Raw genomic sequence first — 20,166 nt, forward strand, 5'->3', positions numbered from 1 at the left:
TGGCTGTGATGAAAGGGGTAAAAGGAAAGTACATTACAAAACTACATTACTAAATTACAAATCAGAAAACCGATTTCAACTTACAAGAACCAAAGCAACATCCAGGATGCAGATCTTTGCCTCTAATGTCAGAGGAAGCATGGTGAAGCCTGACATCTTCTTAGGACAGTCTACCAGGAAAACTTGATGATAGGTAAATGGTGGGTATAGTAGTCCATAATGATGGGTATAATAGTTCAGAATTTTGAAGTGGGTGATTAAAGAATAAGGTGATGACTTGGTGCATGGGCCTGTCCACTGAACAGAAAGGGCAATGTTGTCTGGGATGTAGGCAGGGAAGCAGTTTAAACTTTGAATGTTGCAGTCTTCCTCCACTGTTTATGTAGTGTTTTTTTTATTCTGCTCTGCGACTCTTTGTTTACTTTGCCGGATAACATATTTCACTTAAAAAACAAAAAAACAAAAAAAACTCTGGGTCAAACTCTATACAGACATTCAGAAATATGAAGACATCTAAAAGTGTCACTGTAACATCTATGTTGGCATATTTCGTAGGATATTGTCAAACAGATAAAAGAAAGTGGATAAAAATATTCTTAAGTTTAAAAAGAAAAAAGTAAACTGGAAAAATATATCTGTTCAAAGTACATATGTTCGTTAAGGAACGCTTAAGTATACAAGTTGTGTTAACGTAAACTATAAAATCAGTTGTGGTCACTTTATATGAAGTAAAAACTAAATCTGATACTTTGCTCTTAAAATATAAATTGACTTCCTAATGAATAAAAATTGAAATAAAACGGAACAAAACATTCAATTTATCTAATAATTCTAAGAAATTAAGGCTGGAGAGATAAGGCATTGTTTTGGACATCTTTCTGAGGAACTGCATTTAATTACTTCCAGCCATTTCCTAATGTGACCACATGAGGAGCAGAATAAATTAATTATTTGTTTTTCAAATGTGAAACGATTTTTCCTATAAATTATGCAACCGTGATATGCATTGGTATCATCATTGGGAAGGCTCGTTGTTCTTCTGAGCTGCATGGCCTGATCATTGCTAGAGCCGTAAGGGCTTGGGCTAGCTCATCCATGTTGAGCCCATTATGAGGTCCTGCATCATATTTGCGGCCACCGTAACTGCTGGAGCTGGTGTAGGAGGAGGATGAGAAGTTCATGGTGAAACCGGAACCTGTGGCATCAAAGCTGCCTCTTCTGGATCCTGTTCTGGATCCAGTCCTGGACCCGGACCTGGAGCCAGCAGCAGACCCAGAATTGCTGGCATTGTATGGGCTGTACAGCCCTTTGCTTGACTGTGAGGAGGCCTCCAGCAGTCGCAGGCCAGATCCTTCCTCAACCATGCTTCTATCCATGGCATCTTTGTAGGAGATTTTTAGTTTGGTTTTGGGACACGTCAGGTATTTGGAGTAAGCACTCACATCTCTCAGCTTCTGAGCAGTGCGAGCATCAATTGTGCCCTTTCTGATGGATTCGTCCAGTGAGACTCTGCCCTCAACATCCGGTTCAATCAGCCCCCCCGTAAGGTATTGGACTTCCAGAAAACGTTGTCCAGCTTCATAATACAGCCAGCCTTTCTTTAGAGCTTGGGATGCAGACATCTTCACTTTGGTTCTTGGGTCCTCAAATCCATTGAAAGCTTTGTGAGCCAAATTGATACGGTCCACCATCACCTTGTCCACAAGTCCTTTCTCGGTTGCCTCAGTAACAGCGAATCGTTCCCCAGTAGTCGGGTCGATTATGCCCCCTGTGCAGGCTTGTGCCTCAAGTAATCTTTGGCCTGTGATATTGTCCACAAGGTTCCTGTGCATGGCCTCTGTGACTGACACCTTCTCCAAAGTGTCTGTATCCAGGATTCCGGCTACAGGGCCAGTCTCCTCCGTGGGGTCATTCCAAATGATTGCAGGGGGTCTAATGGAGGGTATGGGGCTCATGGGATTGTATGATGATGAGGTGGAACCAGAGGTGGAACCAAAAGAGGATGACCGGGAGCGGAAGCCACCCATGTTTCCAGACAGCATGTCAGCAAACTCAGTGATGGACAGGTTTCCGGAGCGGTATGTACTAAGTGAAGTCTGGTCGATGAGGCCTCGTGCGAGAGCGTCATCAATGTCATACTGTCTCCCTGACCGTCTGTCGATGATCATTGACTTAACAACGCCATCAGAGGATGTCTGCGTGATCTCTTCCCACTCACACTCCTGCTCAGAAAGCTCTAGGTAGGTCTGATGGTCAATGAGCTGCTTTCTAAATGCCTCATAGACAGTCATCTCTTTGCCTGAATCTGGGTCCACGATGACTACTCTGCGTTTGCGGACAGAGGATTTGGAGGAGGTCTTTCTCTCGCGCTTCTTCTCCTTCAGGAGCAGGAGGACAAGGCCAGTAGCAGGGTCAGTGATGCACCTCTCCATTAGCCCGAGGTAGGTCAGGTTCTCCTCAGTGTTGGGATCGAAGAAACCCTTGGTGTCATCTGATGGATCTGTGAGAATCTCATTCATCTCCTCATCGAAGAGGCCACGGTTGTAGGCCACCTCCACTGGCAAGCGATGACTCTCCTCTGGGTCAATGATTCCGCCAGTGGCAATCTGAGCCTCAAGGAGACGTATTCCATGGTCTTTTAAGATGAGCCCCTTCTTCATGGCCTGGAACAGAGAGATTGTCTTGCCGGAATAGGGGTCTCTGTAACCTGTCACGGCACGCTCAGCAGAGAGAAGTTTGTCTTTGAATTCTGGCCCCACTATTCCCATCTTGACAGATTCATTGACAGTAAGTTTGAGATTTTTGATTGGGTCAATTACATAGCCTGAGGCGGCCTGAGCCTCAAGCAGTTCAAAGGCAGTTCCTGGTCTGATCATGTTCTTTTTCATGGCTTGGTAGATTGATAGACGGTCATTAGTTCCCTCTACATAAACACCAGCGATACAGCTTGTGCCCTCAAGGTATTTTTGGAGTCTACGGCTAACCTCTTCCACTGAAATCAGACCTTCATTCAGCTCATTGACTGTCTGTTGGTCGATGATCTGAGAGCGTAACATCTCCTCTATGGTGATCTGTTTTCTAAGACCTTTGAACATCAGTCTCTTGTCTCCCAGTGACAGCAAGCGCATTCCATTGGTAGGGTCAATCTTGCACCTCTTGAGTAATTGGGCATAAGAAACTTTCTCCTCAGTGACAGGGTCAACAAAGCCCTTTACGTCATCAGCAAGCCTTTTATTTGTTTCCTTGTTGATGTATCCTCTCTGTGTGGCAATGTCTGCTGGGAGGTGGAAGTAGAATTCCGGATCCATAATGCCTCCTGTGGCAGTCTGAGCCTCCAACATTTTCAGAGCATAATCCTCCAGAACAAGGTCCTTTTTCATTGCTTGGAAGAGAGATATGATTTTGCCACTGTAAGGGTCCTTGTAGCCTGTGACCGCTCTCTCAGCTGACAGGAGTCTGTCGTGGATCTCAGGGCCGACCACACCCTTGCGGACAGCCTCATCAACAGTGAGTGTCTCGTTTCTCACAGGATCAATTATGAATCCTGTTGCTGCTTGTGCTTCCAGGAGACTAAGGGCAATTTCAGGCTTCAAGAACCCTCTCTTCATCGCCGAATAAATGCTCATCTTGGAAGTGGAGTCAGACATAACACCAGCAACGCAGCCCGTGCCAAACAGATACTGCTTCACACTCTGCATCTCCATAATGTCACGGATGTTTCTTTTGTCTTGCTTCAGCAGGTTGAATGTCTCCAGGTCAATGATACGGGAATTGTAGAGCTCCTCGATAGTGACCCTACGTCTGATTGTGTTGCAGGACTTAACAGTTTCACCTCTGATGATCTCTCTCTGCTCCATAATCTCAATAATGATGATGATCATGCGCTCTTTAGTGATACTGCCTGAGCGATACTCCTCCATCAGCTTCTTTCTCTCTTGCTCAGGAAGTAGATTTGAGTTCATGATGTCCCAGAGACTTTTTGAGCCTCCAGCAAGGGACTCAAGTGAACTGGGGAGGTCAATTTTGGTTGTGGTCAGGTCATTCTGCGTCTGTTCCTCCGTGTAGAGGTATGTCTTCTCCACCACAGTAGGGGCCTGTGGCTTGGAAAGTGGTAAAAGGTTCATGCCTGAATCAGGATCTCTAGTGCACTTCTCTTTCAGCTGTTTGTATGTTACTTTTTCATCTGAATTTGGGTCTGAGAAAGCTTTGTTATTGTCAGATGGTTCCGAGAAGGTGTGTGTCATTTCTTTGCTGAAAAGGCTCTTCTGATAGGCAACGTCAATAGGAACGCGGTGGCTGTTCACAGGATCAATGATTCCTCCTGAACTCAGTTGGGCCTCCATGAGTGGCATGACATGCTCCTTAATGATTAGATCTTTTTCCATTGCTTGGAAGAGAGAGATTGTTTTGCCTGTGAAGGGATCTTTGTAACCAGTGACCGCTTTTTCAGCAGCAAGCAGTTTCTCATGTAGCTCAGGGCCGACAATGCCTGCTTTAACGGCATCATCCACTGACAGGTACTGGTTCTTCACTGGATCTATAATGAACCCTGTGGCAGCTTGGGCCTCTAGAAGTGACAAGCCAGTGTTGTGTCTCAGAAGATTTTTCTTCATAGCTTGATAGATGCTGATCTTCTCCTTTGTCGGTTCAAGGTAGACACCAGCAATACTGTCAGAGCCCTGCAGGTACTTGCTTACATTGACATTTTCGCTGACCTGTGTAGGTGTCTTTTTGCCTTGTTGGAGCATGTCAAACGTAGCTTTGTCAATGATTTTGGAATCAAACAGTGACTTAGCAGAGACAGGTGCTCTAAGCCCCTTGAAGCTGTCTTGTTCTTGTTTCTTAGCCTCTTTCTCGTTTACAATGGTGATCACAATCGTGATGATCTTTTCTATTGTAATCGTTCCAGACCTATACTGCCTCATCAGGTCAATTCTCTGTTCCTCTGTAATATATTCAGAGTGGATCATTTCCCAGATAGTGAGTTTCTTCCCTTTGAGTGGACCAGACTGCAGCTCCATTGTTGCTTGGCTCATGGCCTCTTTGGTTTGGACCTCTGTGTATGCATGTTCTTCCTTCGCATTGATTGCTTGCTCAGACAGAGGTAGAAGCTGAAGGCCAGATTTCTTGTCAGTGACACATCTCTTGTATAGCTGTGAGTATGTGACATTTTCCTGTGTGTTGGGGTCAAAGTAGCCTTTAACATCATCAGTTGGATTTTTCAGAATCTGGTTCATTTCATCATCAAAGAAGCCTCGTTTACAGGCAACATCATGTGGGATGCGGTGGCTTTTCACTGGATCAATGATGCCTCCTGTTGCAAGCTGCGCGTCTAGGAGTCTGATGCCCTGATCCTTTGGAATGAGTTCTTTCTTCATTGCTTCGAACAAAGACACAGTCTTTCCCGTGTAAGGATCTTTGTAGCCTGTAACACCTCTTTCAGCTGACAGTAATTTTTCATGCAGCTCAGGACCAATGACAGTTGCTTTCACAGCTTCATCAACAGTGTACTTCTGATTCTTTATAGGATCAACAACAAATCCTGTTCCTGCTTGTGCTTCCAGGAGAGTTAAAGCAGGCCCTACCCTCATCATATCCTTCTTCATGGCTTGATAGAAAGACATAGTCTCCTTAGTTGAGTCAATAACTACACCTGCAATGCAGTTTGTACCCTTCAAGGATTTCTGAACAGGCTCCATTTCAGACACCTCTTTGATTGTTTTATTGCCTGTGTGCAGCTTGTTGTATAGGTCTTTGTCAATTATCTTGGACTCCAGTAGTTCAGTAGCAAGGACTGTTCCCCTCAGACCCTCAAAGGCGATTTCATTCTTTTTGTCCTTTTCCTCTGCCATAGTGATAACAATCTTGATGATTTTTTCGACTGTGATCTTTCCTGTCTTGTACTGACGAATAAGGTCCTTTCTCTGGTCCTCGGTAAAGTACTCAGAATTGATGATTTCCCAGATAGTTACAGTCTTCCCTTTGAATTTTCCAAATGGCACAGAGACAGTCGTCTTGCTGAACACATCCTTGGTCTCCTGCTCTGTGTAGGTTGATGTGCTCAGAGCAGCCTTGTCAGTGATGGGCAGGAGCAGTAGTCCTGTCTCCGGATCTGTGTTGCATCTCTGCATTAGCTGAAAGTATGTTAAGTTCTCCTGGGTGTTAGGATCAAAGAATCCCTTGGTGTCATCCGAAGGGTCCTCCAGTATCTTGTTCATCTCTGTGTCAAACTGCCCCTGTTTGTATGCAGTCTCGATGGGCACACGGTGGCTGTTTATGGGGTCAATGAGTCCACCAGTAGCTATCTGAGCCTCAAGCTGCCTAATGGCATGGTCTCTGTCAATCAAGCCCTTCTTCATAGCTTCAAAGAGTGAGATCGTGTTACCGGTGTAAGGGTCTTTGTAACCAGTGACAGCTCTCTCAGCAGACAGCATTGTGTTGTGCAGTTCAGGTCCGATCAGGCCTTCCTTCACAGCCTCACTGACAGAGAGTTTCTTGTTTTTAACTGGGTCTATTACATAGCCAGATGCTGCCTGTGCCTCCAGGAGGATCAAAGCCCAGCCAGGAGTAATTTTATTTTCTTTCATAGCTTGATATATTGCCATTTTCTGATTAGACTGTGTCAAGACACCCCCTATACAGTTCTTGCCCTGCAGAATTGTTCTTAACTTGTCAGTTTGGCTGAGGTCTTGCACAGTGGCTTTGCCTTTCTTCAGCTTATCGAACTCCTTTTTTGTCAAAAGGCCAACTTCATAAAGTCTGCGTGCAGGTACTTTCTCGCGGATTCCATCAAAAGAAAATGCATCCTTCTTACTGTCAACCTCGTTCCCAACACTTTGGCCATTGATAACCTGCTTTGTTGTCTCCACCATGGTCATATGGATCAGTTCATCCTCAGGCACATCGTCAGTCTGGATATCGATTTCTCTGGTGTGGGAGACGGGCTCTTTATGGGCGACCTCGAGCTGCTGCAGTTTCTCACGAAGTTTCTTGTTCTCCTCGCCAAGCAGCTTTTCCTGTTCAAGTCGTTTCCTTTCAAGCTCCTGCATCTCTTTTTGCTTGTTGAGCATTTCTTTCTCAGCCTCTTTTTGTTTGTTGAGGGCAGCATCCATGGTAGCCTGAAGTTTATCCTTCTCCTGCTCCATTTGTTTCCTCTGGCGGTCCTGTTCTTCTTTGAGGGCCTTGGCCTTCTTGACCTCCTCCTCAAACTGGTTCTCCAGCTTCTTCTTCTCCTCTTCAATTTGTTTCTCCTTCTTCAACAGTTCCGCCTTCTCTGTGACGAATGTCTGCTGGAGTACTGTCTTCTCGCGTTGGATTTGTTTCTGCTGAGCATTGACCATCTAAATTGAGAAAAATGGAAAACAAGAACATAATTAGAACAATTTGAGTTTCGTTTGTATTTAAAATGTTATGAAAAACTCCATCAATCAACATATTGTGCACTTTAGTAAAGAAATTACAACATTTTAGTACAATGCCCTCCACTTATAAGAATCAGTCCCAAATAGTTTAAAAAATATATATATAATAGATTCAATTATTCCTATGTTACATAACAGTATATATACTCTTCTCAGTAAGGGAAGAACATTATGGGGAACACCACCAATAATGAATCTATACTTTTGTCCAACTGGACAAAATGAAAATATCTGGAAGGGATATGATCTTTTTAAGCTTAGTGTACTGTAAAATAAATATAACTCAACATAATAGAACTGTGTAAGTGGTTAATTTTAAGAAGGAATAGATAAAGAAATGTAATGAAATAATTTAAGATGATTTGTTTTCAGAGAGAGGGTTAACAATGACATAAGCTGCACTACTATGCCATCTCTAAACACAATACCTCTTTAGAGTTATTCTGTAGGTCTTCAGCCTCCTTTTTCAGTTTGGCCTTCTCCTTTTCTAGATCAGCGATGGCTTTGCGTAGCTCATCAGCCTCGTTGTTGCTGCTCAGTCTCTGTGTCTCCACAAAGGTAAATTTTTCTTTAGTCGCTAGCTCTGTCTGATGAAGACGGGCACTGATCTCATCTGCTTGTTTCTTGAATTTCTTGGCCTCATTCTCTGCTTTGGACTGAGCATCACTAAGTTGGGACACTTTCACTTTGAGGTTTTCAGCTTCGGCTGTGATCTCCAGCTGTCTCCTGCGCTCAGCTTCCAAGGATTTCTGGAAGCCCTCAGTCTCTTCCTCAAGACGCTGCTGCATCAGTTGTTTATCCTCAAGCAGCTTCTGGGCCTGCTCTTGAGCCAGGTCCTTCTGTCTTTGGAGCATCTCAGCCTCTGCTTTCAGTTTACATGCTTCCTGAATGGCAAGCATCTTCTCCTTTAGCATCTTCTCTGCAAGTGCCCTCTGTTGGGAGAGGTCAGATTCAGCGATTTGTCTCATGTGTGCAGCCTCTTGGGCTTCCACACTGAGTCTGGCAGCTTCCTCTGCAAGCTCCTTCATGTTCTCAGCTTCCTCAGCCAGGAATTTCTGAGTGTTATCCTTGTCCTTTTTGATAAGACGCTGGTTCTCCTGCTCAATTCTGAGTTTCAGTTTGACCAGCTCCTCCATCTGAATCTTGACTTTGAATAACTCCTCTTCCACCTGGGCCTTCTGCTTGACCGCATCACCGACTTCGTCCTTTAAGCGCTGCAGCTCCTCGTCTAAGACAGATTTTTGCTTGTCAGTTTCATCCAGCTGAAGCCTGACCTTTGCGAGCTCTTTCTCTACCTGAGACTTTTGACTCACTGTTTGCTCTGCAAGCTTTTTGTGCTTTTCCATCTCAGCATCTGCTTGTTGTTTCTGTTTGATTGCATCAGCCTCAGCCTGTGCTCGCTTGGCAGCTTCGAACTCTGCCTCCTTTCTCAATTTTACGGCTTCCTCTTGAGCTTTGGCTTGGTTGGCAGCTTCGAGTTCAGCAGCCTGTTTTTGGCGTTCTGCATCCTCTGCTTGTTGCCGGAGAAGAGCAGCCTCCTTCTCTGCCTTTTCCTTGGCAAGCTCTGCCTGTTTTGCAAGCATCTTGGCTTTCTCATACTCTCCCTTGAGCTGTTTCTGCATGAGGTTGTCCTCCTTCTGTTGGACAAGGACAGTCTGAACTTGCTGTTCTGCTGCATTGCATTTTTGTGCTGCTTGTTTAGATACGAGAATCTGTCTTTCTGCTTCCCTGTCAGCATCCTCTTTCTGCTTTTTGGCTTCATCTGCTTTCTTTTTGAGGCGCTCCACTTCCTCCTGTGCATTTTTGCACTGTCTACCTGCTTCTTCCTCTGCAGCAGTGATCTTTTTTACTTTTTCCTCTGCTTCGCGCCTGCGTTTCTCCTCCTCCAGGGCAAGTTTCCTGTGTTTCTCAGCCTCTTTTTCAGCTTGGAGTTTACTCTGTTGTGTTTCCTCTGCAATGTTTTTCAGTTTATTCAACTCCAGCTCCAAATCAAGCTTGCCAGATGAGGCTTTCTCAAAGTTTAGCTTGAGAATGCGAATTTCCTCCTCAACCACTCGTCTCTGCTTGAGAGTTTCATCGACAAGTGTCTTTTGTCTTCCCAACTCATTCTCAGATGACTTCTTGAGTTGATTGATCTTTTCTTCAATATCTTGCTTGTGCTGGCTGGCCTGGTCCTCCAGAGCTTTCCTCTGGTAAGCTTCATCCTCAGCTTGTCGTCTGAGTCGCTCATTCTCAGCCTCTTTTTCTTTGAGGGCAATTTCTGCTTCAGTCTTCATACGAGTTGCCTCATTAATGGCAGCAAGCTTCTCCTTGAGGATCCTTTCAGCTTCTGCTCTTTGACGAGCTGCCTCTTGCTCAGCAACTTGCCTTTGTCGCTTGGCTTCCTCAGCAATGGATCTAAGTTTGCCTGCCTCCTCAGCAAGGTCCCTCATTTTTGCAGCTTCAGATTCGAGGAGCTGTTTGCTCTTCTCAGTGTTGGACATGCTATCCTTTTCTGCTTTGGACTTTAGCTGCAGGAGTACATTCATTTCACTCCTCACTTTGGCCAGTTCATCTTCGAGCTGTTTCCTTTGCTGCTCAGCTGCACTGACTTCATTCTTCAGGCGGTACAGCTCGTCATCAAGCAGGGATCTCTGTTGCTCAGCATGTTCGAAGTCTGCCCTTAGCCGGATTAACTCCTGTTCTGCTGAGAGTTTCTGCTGAGCAGTTCCCTCAGCTAGCCTCCTCTGCCTCTCCAGCTCTTGCTCTGCCATATCTTTCTGTTTCAGTGCGGACTCCTCAGCTTTAGCCCTCTTCCTGGCCTCACGCTCAGCATCCTCCTTCTGTTTCTCGGCATCCTCCTGGGCACGGCTCTTTTTGTGAGCTTCTTCCTCAGCCTGGAGCCTCAAGCGGAGTGCCTCATTGGCCTTCTGCCTCCATTTCTCTAACTCCTTCTCCGCTTCCTCCCTGGCCATATCAGCCTCTTCCTGTTGCTTCTTGAGACGAGCTGCCTCCTCCTGCAGCTGGATGACTGTGACATGCTCTAGTTTGAGTGATTCCTCCAGCTTTGATGTCTTTTCAACATAGGACATGCGTTTACTCTGGAGTTCGGTTGCAGCACTCTTCTGTGCCACCTCCTGGGCAACTTTGATCTGCCTCTCCTTCTCCACTTCAGCTTGCTTCATGCGTCTCTCCGCCTCCTCCGCCTGCATCTTCAGCTTCTCAAGGTCTTCTAGAGCCTTCTGCTTCTGCTTGGCAGCCTCCTTCTCAGCCTCAGACTTTAACTTGAGCTCTTCCTCTGCCTTGCGTTTTTTCTGGGTCTCCTCGTTGACCTGTTTGCGGAGCTTCTCAGCCTCCTCCTGTGCAAGTTTCCTCAGCCTCTCGGCTTCAGAAGCTTTTTCCCGGAGTTGCTTGAGCTCATCCTCAGCTGTAGACTTCTGATTGACAGTGGTCTCCAGCTGGATCCTGATGATGCGGATTTCCTCCTCAATCTTGACTCTGCTATGATTGGCTTCTTCTACCTGTTGGCTCTTGGACTTGATCTGCTGCTCTGAGAGATTTTTGAGCTCATGTAGTTCCAGCTGGATATTGTGCTTTTGCTTTTCTGCATCTACTGAAACAACTTGTCTCCTGCTGACTTCCTCCTGCATCATGAGCTTCAGCTCTTGAGCTTCCTGCTCGGCCTTGGCAATGGCCTTTGCATGAGATTCAGCTAGCTGCTTCTGTTTGTTTAACTCAGCCTGCATCTCTGCCATTTTTTTCCTGTCTTCCGCTTTCATTTTCTCAGCAGCTTTCTGTATTAGTGGAAGCAAATGGTAAAGAAAATATAAAAATTAAGCATGACAGGTTAAATGTTAATAGTTAGCTCAAAGATATATATGTTTAGATGTAAATTCATTTAGGAGGATGCTGTTAATGCAAGTTATCTTCGACAAAGACAATTCAAGGTAGAAACAAGTGAGATGGGAAATGGTTATGTAACAATTAATGTATGGAGACAAGACACCACTTCACAACACAACAAAGTGAGGAACTCATGTGGCATGCAACTGTATCTTTTTACATATTGGTGTCCATAAAGGAATTATTTTGTGATCAACCATTTTGCAATAGTGAAATATGAAAGTGAATCATTTATTTTTTAAATCATCTATCTTTTCAGCTTGAAATGATTCAAAAATGATATCACAATCAACCAGTAACTAGTTAATCTATTCACACTGTTAAACAACCTGTTACGTTGATTCTTTAGATCACTATTATCAAGGAACTGAGCCGAATATGTGCAAAGGGGAAAGCAGGGATTGTGCAAGGATAGTCTGAAAATGTAATAAGAAAATAGCACCTAAAGCCCATGCTAACACAGAATAAGCAAGACATGGAAGTAAGTGAATGTAAGGTAAATATGGAAATGTTTGGCAGTTTAGGTGATGAATTGAAGCCTGAGGGCATGGATGGTAAGGCACATAATGAGAGAATAGTAACTGGAGCGTAGTGGATTATTTACCTCTTTTAACGCCCAAACAAGACAAGCATTCATCATGACAAAGCACTGGCAAGCAGTTAAGAGAAGCAAAGAAACAAACAAAACATTAGGGTTAGAAAAGAACGGGAGACGGAAAATTTGTGTTAATCTGAAAAAAAAAGGAAAGTCGAAGAACATGGCAGTCAGCCTGAAGCATATAGTGGGAGAGCTTAGGTTGAGATCTAAGAAAGAGTGGCCAATGAGAAAAAAAGACATAGCGAAATAAATAACGCCCTTTGAAAAAAATATTATGGCACGCCTCAATAAATGACATGAAAATGAATAGGCCAAAATATAAAATGTGCAAATCCTATGAGTTATTTCGTCTAACCCACTGAAATGTTCTCTCAATGGTCTCTTCATCTTAAAGAGGATGCTCTCTTTCTTTTGCTTCAGACTGAACATAAACGTTTCATCAATTCATTGAATTTTGTGACAAGGTCACTACTGCTTATCAAAATAGTATGCAATTGTCATTGATGTTCATATAATAGAAAGGTATCTACTTGGTCCTAGATATTTTAAGGCACCATAAACATTTCATATGACACTCTAGCCATATTCTAATGTATATTGATAGTCCCTGGTCGCCCATGTGAAAACCATGACACTTAGTACCAGGATTATTTATGGTAGAGCGTTCATATTTGCCAAATAGCTCAGCTTGGCCATCATTCTAAGCGATAGGATTTCCTGTCTGCTTGGTCCCCTAACATCCTGCAGCTACAGTACAGCATGCAAATGCCAATGGTCCAAACCATACTTTACCTCAAAATATAGGAGTGTCAGGTCAACCATACATTAATGTGTTGTGTATGCATTTGTGCGTGCAAGAGCGCGGTCATGCGTTTGTTTTTCATTGGTTGTCAATGGGTTAGGGTTAGGATATATCAGTGTGTTGTCACGCACCTCCTCGTCCTCCAGCCGGCGCTGTGTGTCGGTGATAAACTTGATGTACTGACTGGTCAGAGTCATCAGCTCGCTGTAGCGGGTTCTTAGTGTCACATACTGATGGAGGAGAAATGAAACAGGACACTTTTAATTTAGTGTGTGTTGGCTTCAACTATTGATCTAAGCTTTTCTCCTAACACTGCAAATGGTTGTCAGAGAATGACAATCTGCGTTCAGATAACGCAAGCGGCACAGACCTCTTGAATGATGTTATCTGAGGCAGAATCCATTTTGGTTTTCTTCAGGGGTGAGAGAGGGTCCACTTGTGCTTTGTAGGCCACCAACTGGAGTTCATAATCCTAATAAAAACCAACAGGATGTTTTAACACCAAAAACCCTATGAAATGAAGACACTTAAATAAAGCTGTATATGAACGCAATAATGCGTTCCACGTTTGTACACGAATGCTGTGCATGCTTGCCTTGATAGTGTCGATATACGCCTTGGCATATTTCTGACACTCGTCAACTTTCTCTTTGTTTTGCTCGATCTCTTCCAGAAGTGTCTATGTTGGGGGAAATAATCAGAATGAGTCTGGATGTGATTTCAAGGTGTGCCTGCATATGTTCAATGATTAGAACGACACAAAACACACCGTTAGAACATTAATAGACAAGTAGTATACAAAATAAGTAGTATAAAAAAAGGTGTCAATGGTTTATTTTCACAAAGTTTCACAATGTTCAGTTGATCAGCTAAGCACCTAGAGCAATGCAGTGATGTAATGGACCCCCTAATATGCCCCCATCAGTACAGTAGCTAACCTTCTCCTGGGCCAGTTGCTCCTTCAGAGTCTTGCTGTCGCTGATGGGCACGGCCTGGATCTTCTCCTGCCTCTGCTTGGCGCCACCGATCCACTGAATGAGCCAGTCGTAGCTCTCTCTGTAGTAACCCAGCTGGCGGCCCAGCTGCTCCAGCTCCCGCTGACGCAGGTCCATCTGGGAGAACACGGCCTGCCAGCGGTCCTGGAGACCGGACAGGAGATGGCGGTAGTGGTCCAGCTCAGCGTCACGCTCACTGTGCACACGAGACATCTTCTCGCTCACGGCTGCCGCCTTTCCGAGCTCGCCCTCCAGGGAATCGAATGCAGGCTTTTCACCCTCCGCTTCAGCACGCATTTTCTACAGGGAAAGAGACAGGAGGGAAGAGCAACAGTTAGATTGTTAAATAAGCTGTCAATAAGTGGAGCTGGCGTCAAAATAAATCGTTGACAAAGTTACATTCATCACAGAAGCAAGTTATGTATGTCTTTTGTGTTTCATCACGTAAACAGTTCCCCCCTCTTTTTAAACCTGCCTTGTTTCCATGTTCATAGTACAATGGTATATAAAACGTAAAAATGTATGAGCGTTGGCAGTGCCCAGTGCTGACTGTCCAGTCAGTTCACCTTGAGCTGGGTGCGGTACTTCTCCACCTCCTTGACGTCATCGGGAACAGTTTGGACCTCGCGCAGTCGCTGCTCGTACTTCTTCAGCACTCCCTCGGCCCCCTGCGTGTTGCGGATGACCACGTCCACCGTCTTCAGCCTTCAGGCAAGGAGAAGGAAATGTCAGCGGAGGAGGGATGCGGAGGGAAGTGGCGTGGGAGATTTAATACGTCTTAAATAGAATGTTGCATTTTTCACTTGCATGTTTGTTGCTTTTGTCAGGGCAATAAGAACCCAGAGAAACGGCAACTGGCTACAGAAAGAAAACCGAAGAGTCAACTCACTTCTCTAGATAGACAGAGGAGAGGATGTAGGCGTGGTCCATCTTCTTCAGGGTGAACTCCAGTTCAGAGCGCAGGACAGGCGCAGTGCTGGACTGCTTAGGAGTGGTATTCAGGACCTCCTCGGTCTTCACGGCCACCTGGTCCAGGTTCCTCTTGATACCCTCAAGCTCTACTTGGACTTTCTGAAAGAGGAGAAAAACAAGCACCTGACGATTAAGATAAAGGAAGGACAAACAGCAAAACAAAGGGAGAAAACCTCCTCTGACTACAAAACTTCCACCGAGTATCATAATGCTGAACGAGTCCCCTCAATCAGGTCCAAGGAAGCAGTGTGTTCCTGAGCCTGACCTGTGTGTGGACTCTCTGGGTGAGGAGCTGCCAGGGTTCTTGGTGGAGAAGCAGAGAAAGGATCCCCACTAGGCCCAGAGCCAGCAGGGTCCAGAGGAGCTGGATCAGCAGGCTGGACAGTGGGCCTTCCAGCCAGTCTCCATCACAAGCACCTTCAGGCAAGGAGGTCTCCATAGAGAAACACAGCCCAGGTACTTACTGGACACACTGATCTTAGCCACGACTCAATTTTCTCTTTCTCTCCCTCTTGCGCTCTCTGTCTTACTCTCACGAATCGCCTCCCCCTTTTTCCCCCCTCAGAGGCTGCGCAGAAGGCGGCAAACATGCCATTCCATTCCCTCCCTCTCGATCTACCTCCGCCCCGCCCATCCACCCGTCTACTGAGTCATCGTTCCACTCTTTCTTGCTGCACTTGGCTCCCGTACAGTAGGTGTATATGTCCTTTCTCAAGCCTCCTTCTTTCTCACATTTCTCTCCCTCACTGCAGAAAGCCCTATCCATAGCTGCAATCTGCTGTAATTAAGCCTCGCTGTCTCCTCTCTCTATATTTCATTCCCTCTCTTTCTCCCTCATTCTCTTTCTTCCTCATTCTCTCGCTCTCCTTTTCTGTGTAGTGCTTTGTCCTGTTTCCGGTGCCAGTCTGTAGCTTGGTATCAGGGCTGGGAAGTAACGTATTACATGTAACAGATTACAACAACAAAAAATTATAAAAAACTGTGCTACGTTACCAGCTAAAATATTGTAATCAGATTACAGACACCTTTGAAAAACTAGATGATTACTTATAGGATTACTTTTACATTCAAAAAGGATGTTTGTGAAAAAATGAGCATTGCAAAAAGTTCCAGTTTGTTCCACCTGAGTGAATCTGACCACAAGTCAGAGACAACTATGATGACACAGCAAATGCAATAGGATCGCAGGAAAAGAGTAGGAATAGGCTTTTGTCCAAGCTATGTCTTCCAATGGTGCGAGTGCTGTCGGCATCCAAAGATGATCCAACTTGAATAATCGAAGATCAAGGGGTATTAATTAGTTGGACTGACGGGATATCTGACAGACTTTGGATTTGAATGTCAAGATATTGCCTAATCATATTATTTATTATATGTAGTAGAAAGCAATGGGTTAGAAGAAGCCTACATAACCAACCAATAAAATGTAACATATGGCCAGCGATGTAAACGCTAACATTGATTTGTCCTGTAATAGATGTCAGTAAATTGGTAATATAAAGGTTTGCCTTCTTCTAATTCCTCTTATTAAGGGGAAAGTAATCCCTTACAATTTGACATGTAACTAATGGATTACATTTACAAAGTAACCTACCAAACCCTGCTCGGTATCACATTTTTGGTGCTTCCTCCTCCCATAACTGTTTTAAAGTAGCTCCTTGTTAAAAAAAAATACATTCAGGGCTCATTGTGATGTTATTCCCAGTGTTCAAATAAAACACCATTGTGTTTCGGGGATTAACTTCGGTATCTGTTGTGCCATGGACACTAGCACTGACATGCCCCTCCCCCACCGCTACCTTCACCTGTATACAGGTTATACTTCATTATCCTTTATTTATACAGGATGATCCACTGAGCGTCTTTTACGGGGGACACCTGTCCAACAAACAGGTTCGACCTAGGTCGGAACGTATTCTTTAGTTATTCCAGTGTAGGTACAGTACCTTCTGGTCGGTGGTCTTCTGGGCACAGTCTTTGAGGGGGTCTTTGTCCACGGGCTTGCGGATGCGGGCCACGGTACGAGCCTCGCAGTCCTCTATCCGTAGACGCAGGTCCTTGATCTGGGTGATGTAGGTCACACACGTCGACTCGTCCTGCTCACCTGTGTGCAGCGTGGACATTGTGGAGATTGGTTAGGATTGGTAAGAGCGTGGCACGAGTAGCGCCGAGGTTGTGGGTTCAATACCCGCAGGGAACACACACTCAAAATGTATGCACTCACTGTACTGTAAATCATTTCGAATAGAAGCGCCTGCTGACTGGCAATAATAATACAATTATTATATTATCATGGTGAGGAGCTTAGGGCAGGATGGGTGTGAGGTCACTGTAGGTGTAATAAGATAGAGGGTTGAATGTAGTGTGGTGAGGCCTTTCCCTTGATGTCTTCCATGTACGTTCTTTACCTTGCAATACCTCATTGCTTTGAATGGAATTACAATTGCAGATAGCGATAGAGAATGCTAAATATACACCCCCCCCCCCCCCCCCCCCCCAACACACACACACACACCTTTGTGCAGTGCATTCATATGGTTCATGATCAGACATGCATGTTTTCACATGTAGTGTGTCACACACAGCTCGATACGCATTCAAACAAAGCACATTTCATTCCGAATGATCCTCTATGCAGGCGACTACACTGTGCAGTGGTATCTCTACACACAGCAAAACACAGCTTGACCACTACCTGAATGTGCTTTCTAAAGCACGATATTGCATAACAAAAAAAACAAAGCCACATTGGAAACAGGAAATGTACAAAAAAAATACAAAAGATATCATGCACTCACTCAAAAGCTGTAAGAGCTAGCGAAATTGCTGTCAATGTGAACACTGTAAGTTGACGGGGGTGGAGTGACGAAAACAACAAATCGTTCATTCTTGAATGCCCCAACCATCCATAGTTCAAGAGCATGGCGGGTTCACTGTTGCCTGTGTGAGCTATAGCCTAGCGTGACACACTCACCTTTGGTTTTAACCACTGGTCCTGAAAGGTGAATTTGACAGTTAGCCAATGTTGCCGAACTGGTGTACAGTAACACGCCTTTCACCCCTGACTACACACATCCACTGTATAAAAGACTGTTTGCTGGTGGTACTCAGAGAAGGAGGCTAGATGCCACCCTTACTGAGATCAAAACTTTATTTTGCAGCCTGCTGTTTATTAGGTAATTACACATTCATTATTTGTTAAACCAGGAAGTCACCAAACCAGGAAGTACCCACTAATACCCCATTAGTTTCTTAGTTAATACCATGTAAACACCAGGTAAGTACCAGGCTGTAAAATAAAGGGTTCCAGAGGTTTGTTGTGTTTGTTCATGAGCATGTAGGTGGAACTGACCTTTCTCCACAGAGCGCAGAAGGTTGTCGTAGTACTGTGTGGTCTTAGAGTAGTCGCCCTCGATCTGCATACGGTCGTGCGGACCAAACAGCTGGGAATCCTGACTGTCACGCATGAAGTCCTGATAGTGAAGCTCCAGGTTCCTCATAATCAGCCTGTACTCCTCCACCTTCATGGTCTTAAACTATAGAGGGAAGAGAGGGGAGGGGGGGGGAAGAGGGAGAAAGAGAAAGAAGAGAGTGAGAGAGAGGGAGAAGAGAGAGGAAGAAATAGGGTGAAAAGGAGAGAAGGAGAGGGAAGACAGAGAGAGAAGAAGAGGTAGGAGAGCAGGGGAAAAAGAGGGAGAGGTAGAATAAGGAGATGGGTAAGTAAATAGTCCATCTAAGGCATGGTCATCTTTCAAAACCTCCTTGAGAGAGGAATCTATCAGAATTGCCGGTCAATTTGTCCCTGTCATTCTGTCCATGTACACTGCTTGTATCACAAGCTGTTTTAGGCGGTTACATTTTATAAAATCAAATCTACAACACAATCAAGGCTTTTAGTTTGTTTGTCACGTAATACAAACGCTTTGGTAGACACGGCTCCTTACTGTCGTAGCAGTATCAGAACTTTCCCCGGCGATAATTCCATTTGGAAACCCATGAGGTTTTCTAACTCAATCAAACACTTGTCCATGTCTACATGGTCTGCTCTATAAATAGCAGAGCTCGAGACTCAACCTCACCGTAAAGCAACAATGGTATGGGAAATCTCCCCATTCAATTCAGCACACTTACAGTAACACAAACAGGGTGACCACTCGACTCCCTTGATTGACTGTCTGTGAGGATCGCGTTTAACTTAAAAGAGTACACGTCTAAACGTCAAACAGTTAACTAATGTCAAACTATTCTAATTACTATATATCTTTCTAAAATGTTGGTTTTAAGATAAACAAAAACACAGATTACTAGTGTTTACCATGGTGATGTTCCAGTTACGTATCTGTGTGATGTCTCTCGTCAGGTACTGCCAGGAAAGCATGCTCTTCATGTCCACATGCATTCTCTGCCACAGGATCAGCATCGACTGGTGACCAGAGTCCAGACTGGGGAAGGAGACAGAAGGAAGTGTTACTGTACTGTAAAACAAATATAACTAGGGCCCAGAGTTTGTTCATGGCTAGGTTACGAAAAACCAGCCTGGTCCCAGATCTGTTTGTATCTTCTTGCCAACTCCTATGGTCATTGTCAGGGAAGACAGCGCAAACAGATATGGGACGTGGCAAAAAACAAAATAAAAACGGGCTCTGCGTGATCCATTGATGGAGAGCACTGTGTATTGATGTAAGAGTCTCACCTGGACACACTGTCCATAGCCTCCTTGTTGACAGGTGGAACCAGGAAGCAGACTGAAGGCACCACCGCCTCAATGCCTGAGCGGTTAAGGACCTTCCACTTGTTGGGCTGTGGGGAGTTGTTGATGAGAGCACACTCCTCACCCTTATGGACGGTGATCTGCACAGGGAGACAGAGTATATGAGACATTACAGTCCATGGATGGATGGATGGATGGTGGATGGCAAGACCAGCAAGAATGAATGAATAAACCAGGAAGAATTAATGAATGGGGGAAAAAAACGAGTGATGAACGAAACAAACAAATGAAAAGAAAGTCTCTACCCTCTCTACATAGGTAGAGCGTTATTCCTACACCAGATACCTTCAAAAGGTGATGATAAAGATGATATGCTTACCTCCATCTGTTTGAAGTCACACACGGCCTGGATGGGCAGTTTACCCTTGATGGACTTGGTGGGGTTACGGGGCTTCAGCTGGATTATGGTCTTGGCTCTCTTGTTCAGGCCGGCCACGTGAGTCTTAAACTCATTCAGCTGCTCCTTCTCCTCCTGGTGAAGAAGGGAAATACTTCAAAATCTCCCGAAAAAGATGGAACAAAAAGATAAGGGTTTCCTGGTTTGCTTTCTCTGCATTTGAGCGACTAAAGTTGTGCCTATGACGAGGGCCCATATTCATGAAGTATCACAGAGTAAGAGTACTGATCTAGGATCATATAACCCCTTTCCATTCAATATATATAAAAAGCAGACCTGATTCTAGATCAGCAGTCCTACTCTTACGATTTATGAATATGGGTCCCAG

At 44.8% G+C, this 20,166-nt stretch overlaps 1 protein-coding gene across 18 annotated transcripts in view; it reads right to left on the bottom strand.

The window, feature by feature from the left end:
* Positions 1-20,166, bottom strand: part of LOC110489723 (plectin) — a 183,765-nt gene that overhangs the window by 1,285 nt on the left and 162,314 nt on the right. For 13 of the 18 annotated variants that reach the window (XM_036948365.1, XM_036948357.1, XM_036948382.1 and 10 more), the window contains 14 exons: positions 19,761-19,913; positions 19,364-19,521; positions 18,986-19,112; positions 18,023-18,206; positions 17,645-17,665; positions 16,617-16,774; positions 14,588-14,769; positions 14,265-14,403; positions 13,642-13,998; positions 13,299-13,382; positions 13,074-13,175; positions 12,835-12,933; positions 7,850-11,194; positions 85-7,340 (listed from right to left, as the gene is read on the bottom strand). In XM_036948365.1, the coding sequence (XP_036804260.1) occupies positions 987-7,340; positions 7,850-11,194; positions 12,835-12,933; positions 13,074-13,175; positions 13,299-13,382; positions 13,642-13,998; positions 14,265-14,403; positions 14,588-14,769; positions 16,617-16,774; positions 17,645-17,665; positions 18,023-18,206; positions 18,986-19,112; positions 19,364-19,521; positions 19,761-19,913 (11,463 nt within the window). In that variant the 3' untranslated portion in view covers positions 85-986. The remainder of the gene's footprint in view (positions 1-84; positions 7,341-7,849; positions 11,195-12,834; positions 12,934-13,073; positions 13,176-13,298; positions 13,383-13,641; positions 13,999-14,264; positions 14,404-14,587; positions 14,770-16,616; positions 16,775-17,644; positions 17,666-18,022; positions 18,207-18,985; positions 19,113-19,363; positions 19,522-19,760; positions 19,914-20,166) is intronic. The other 5 variants (XM_021562579.2, XM_021562550.2, XM_036948353.1 and 2 more) reach the window with 2 other exon arrangements.

The sequence above is a fragment of the Oncorhynchus mykiss genome, chromosome 2 (genome assembly GCF_013265735.2).
Source record: "Oncorhynchus mykiss isolate Arlee chromosome 2, USDA_OmykA_1.1, whole genome shotgun sequence".
Classification (NCBI taxonomy): Eukaryota; Metazoa; Chordata; class Actinopteri; order Salmoniformes; family Salmonidae; genus Oncorhynchus; species Oncorhynchus mykiss.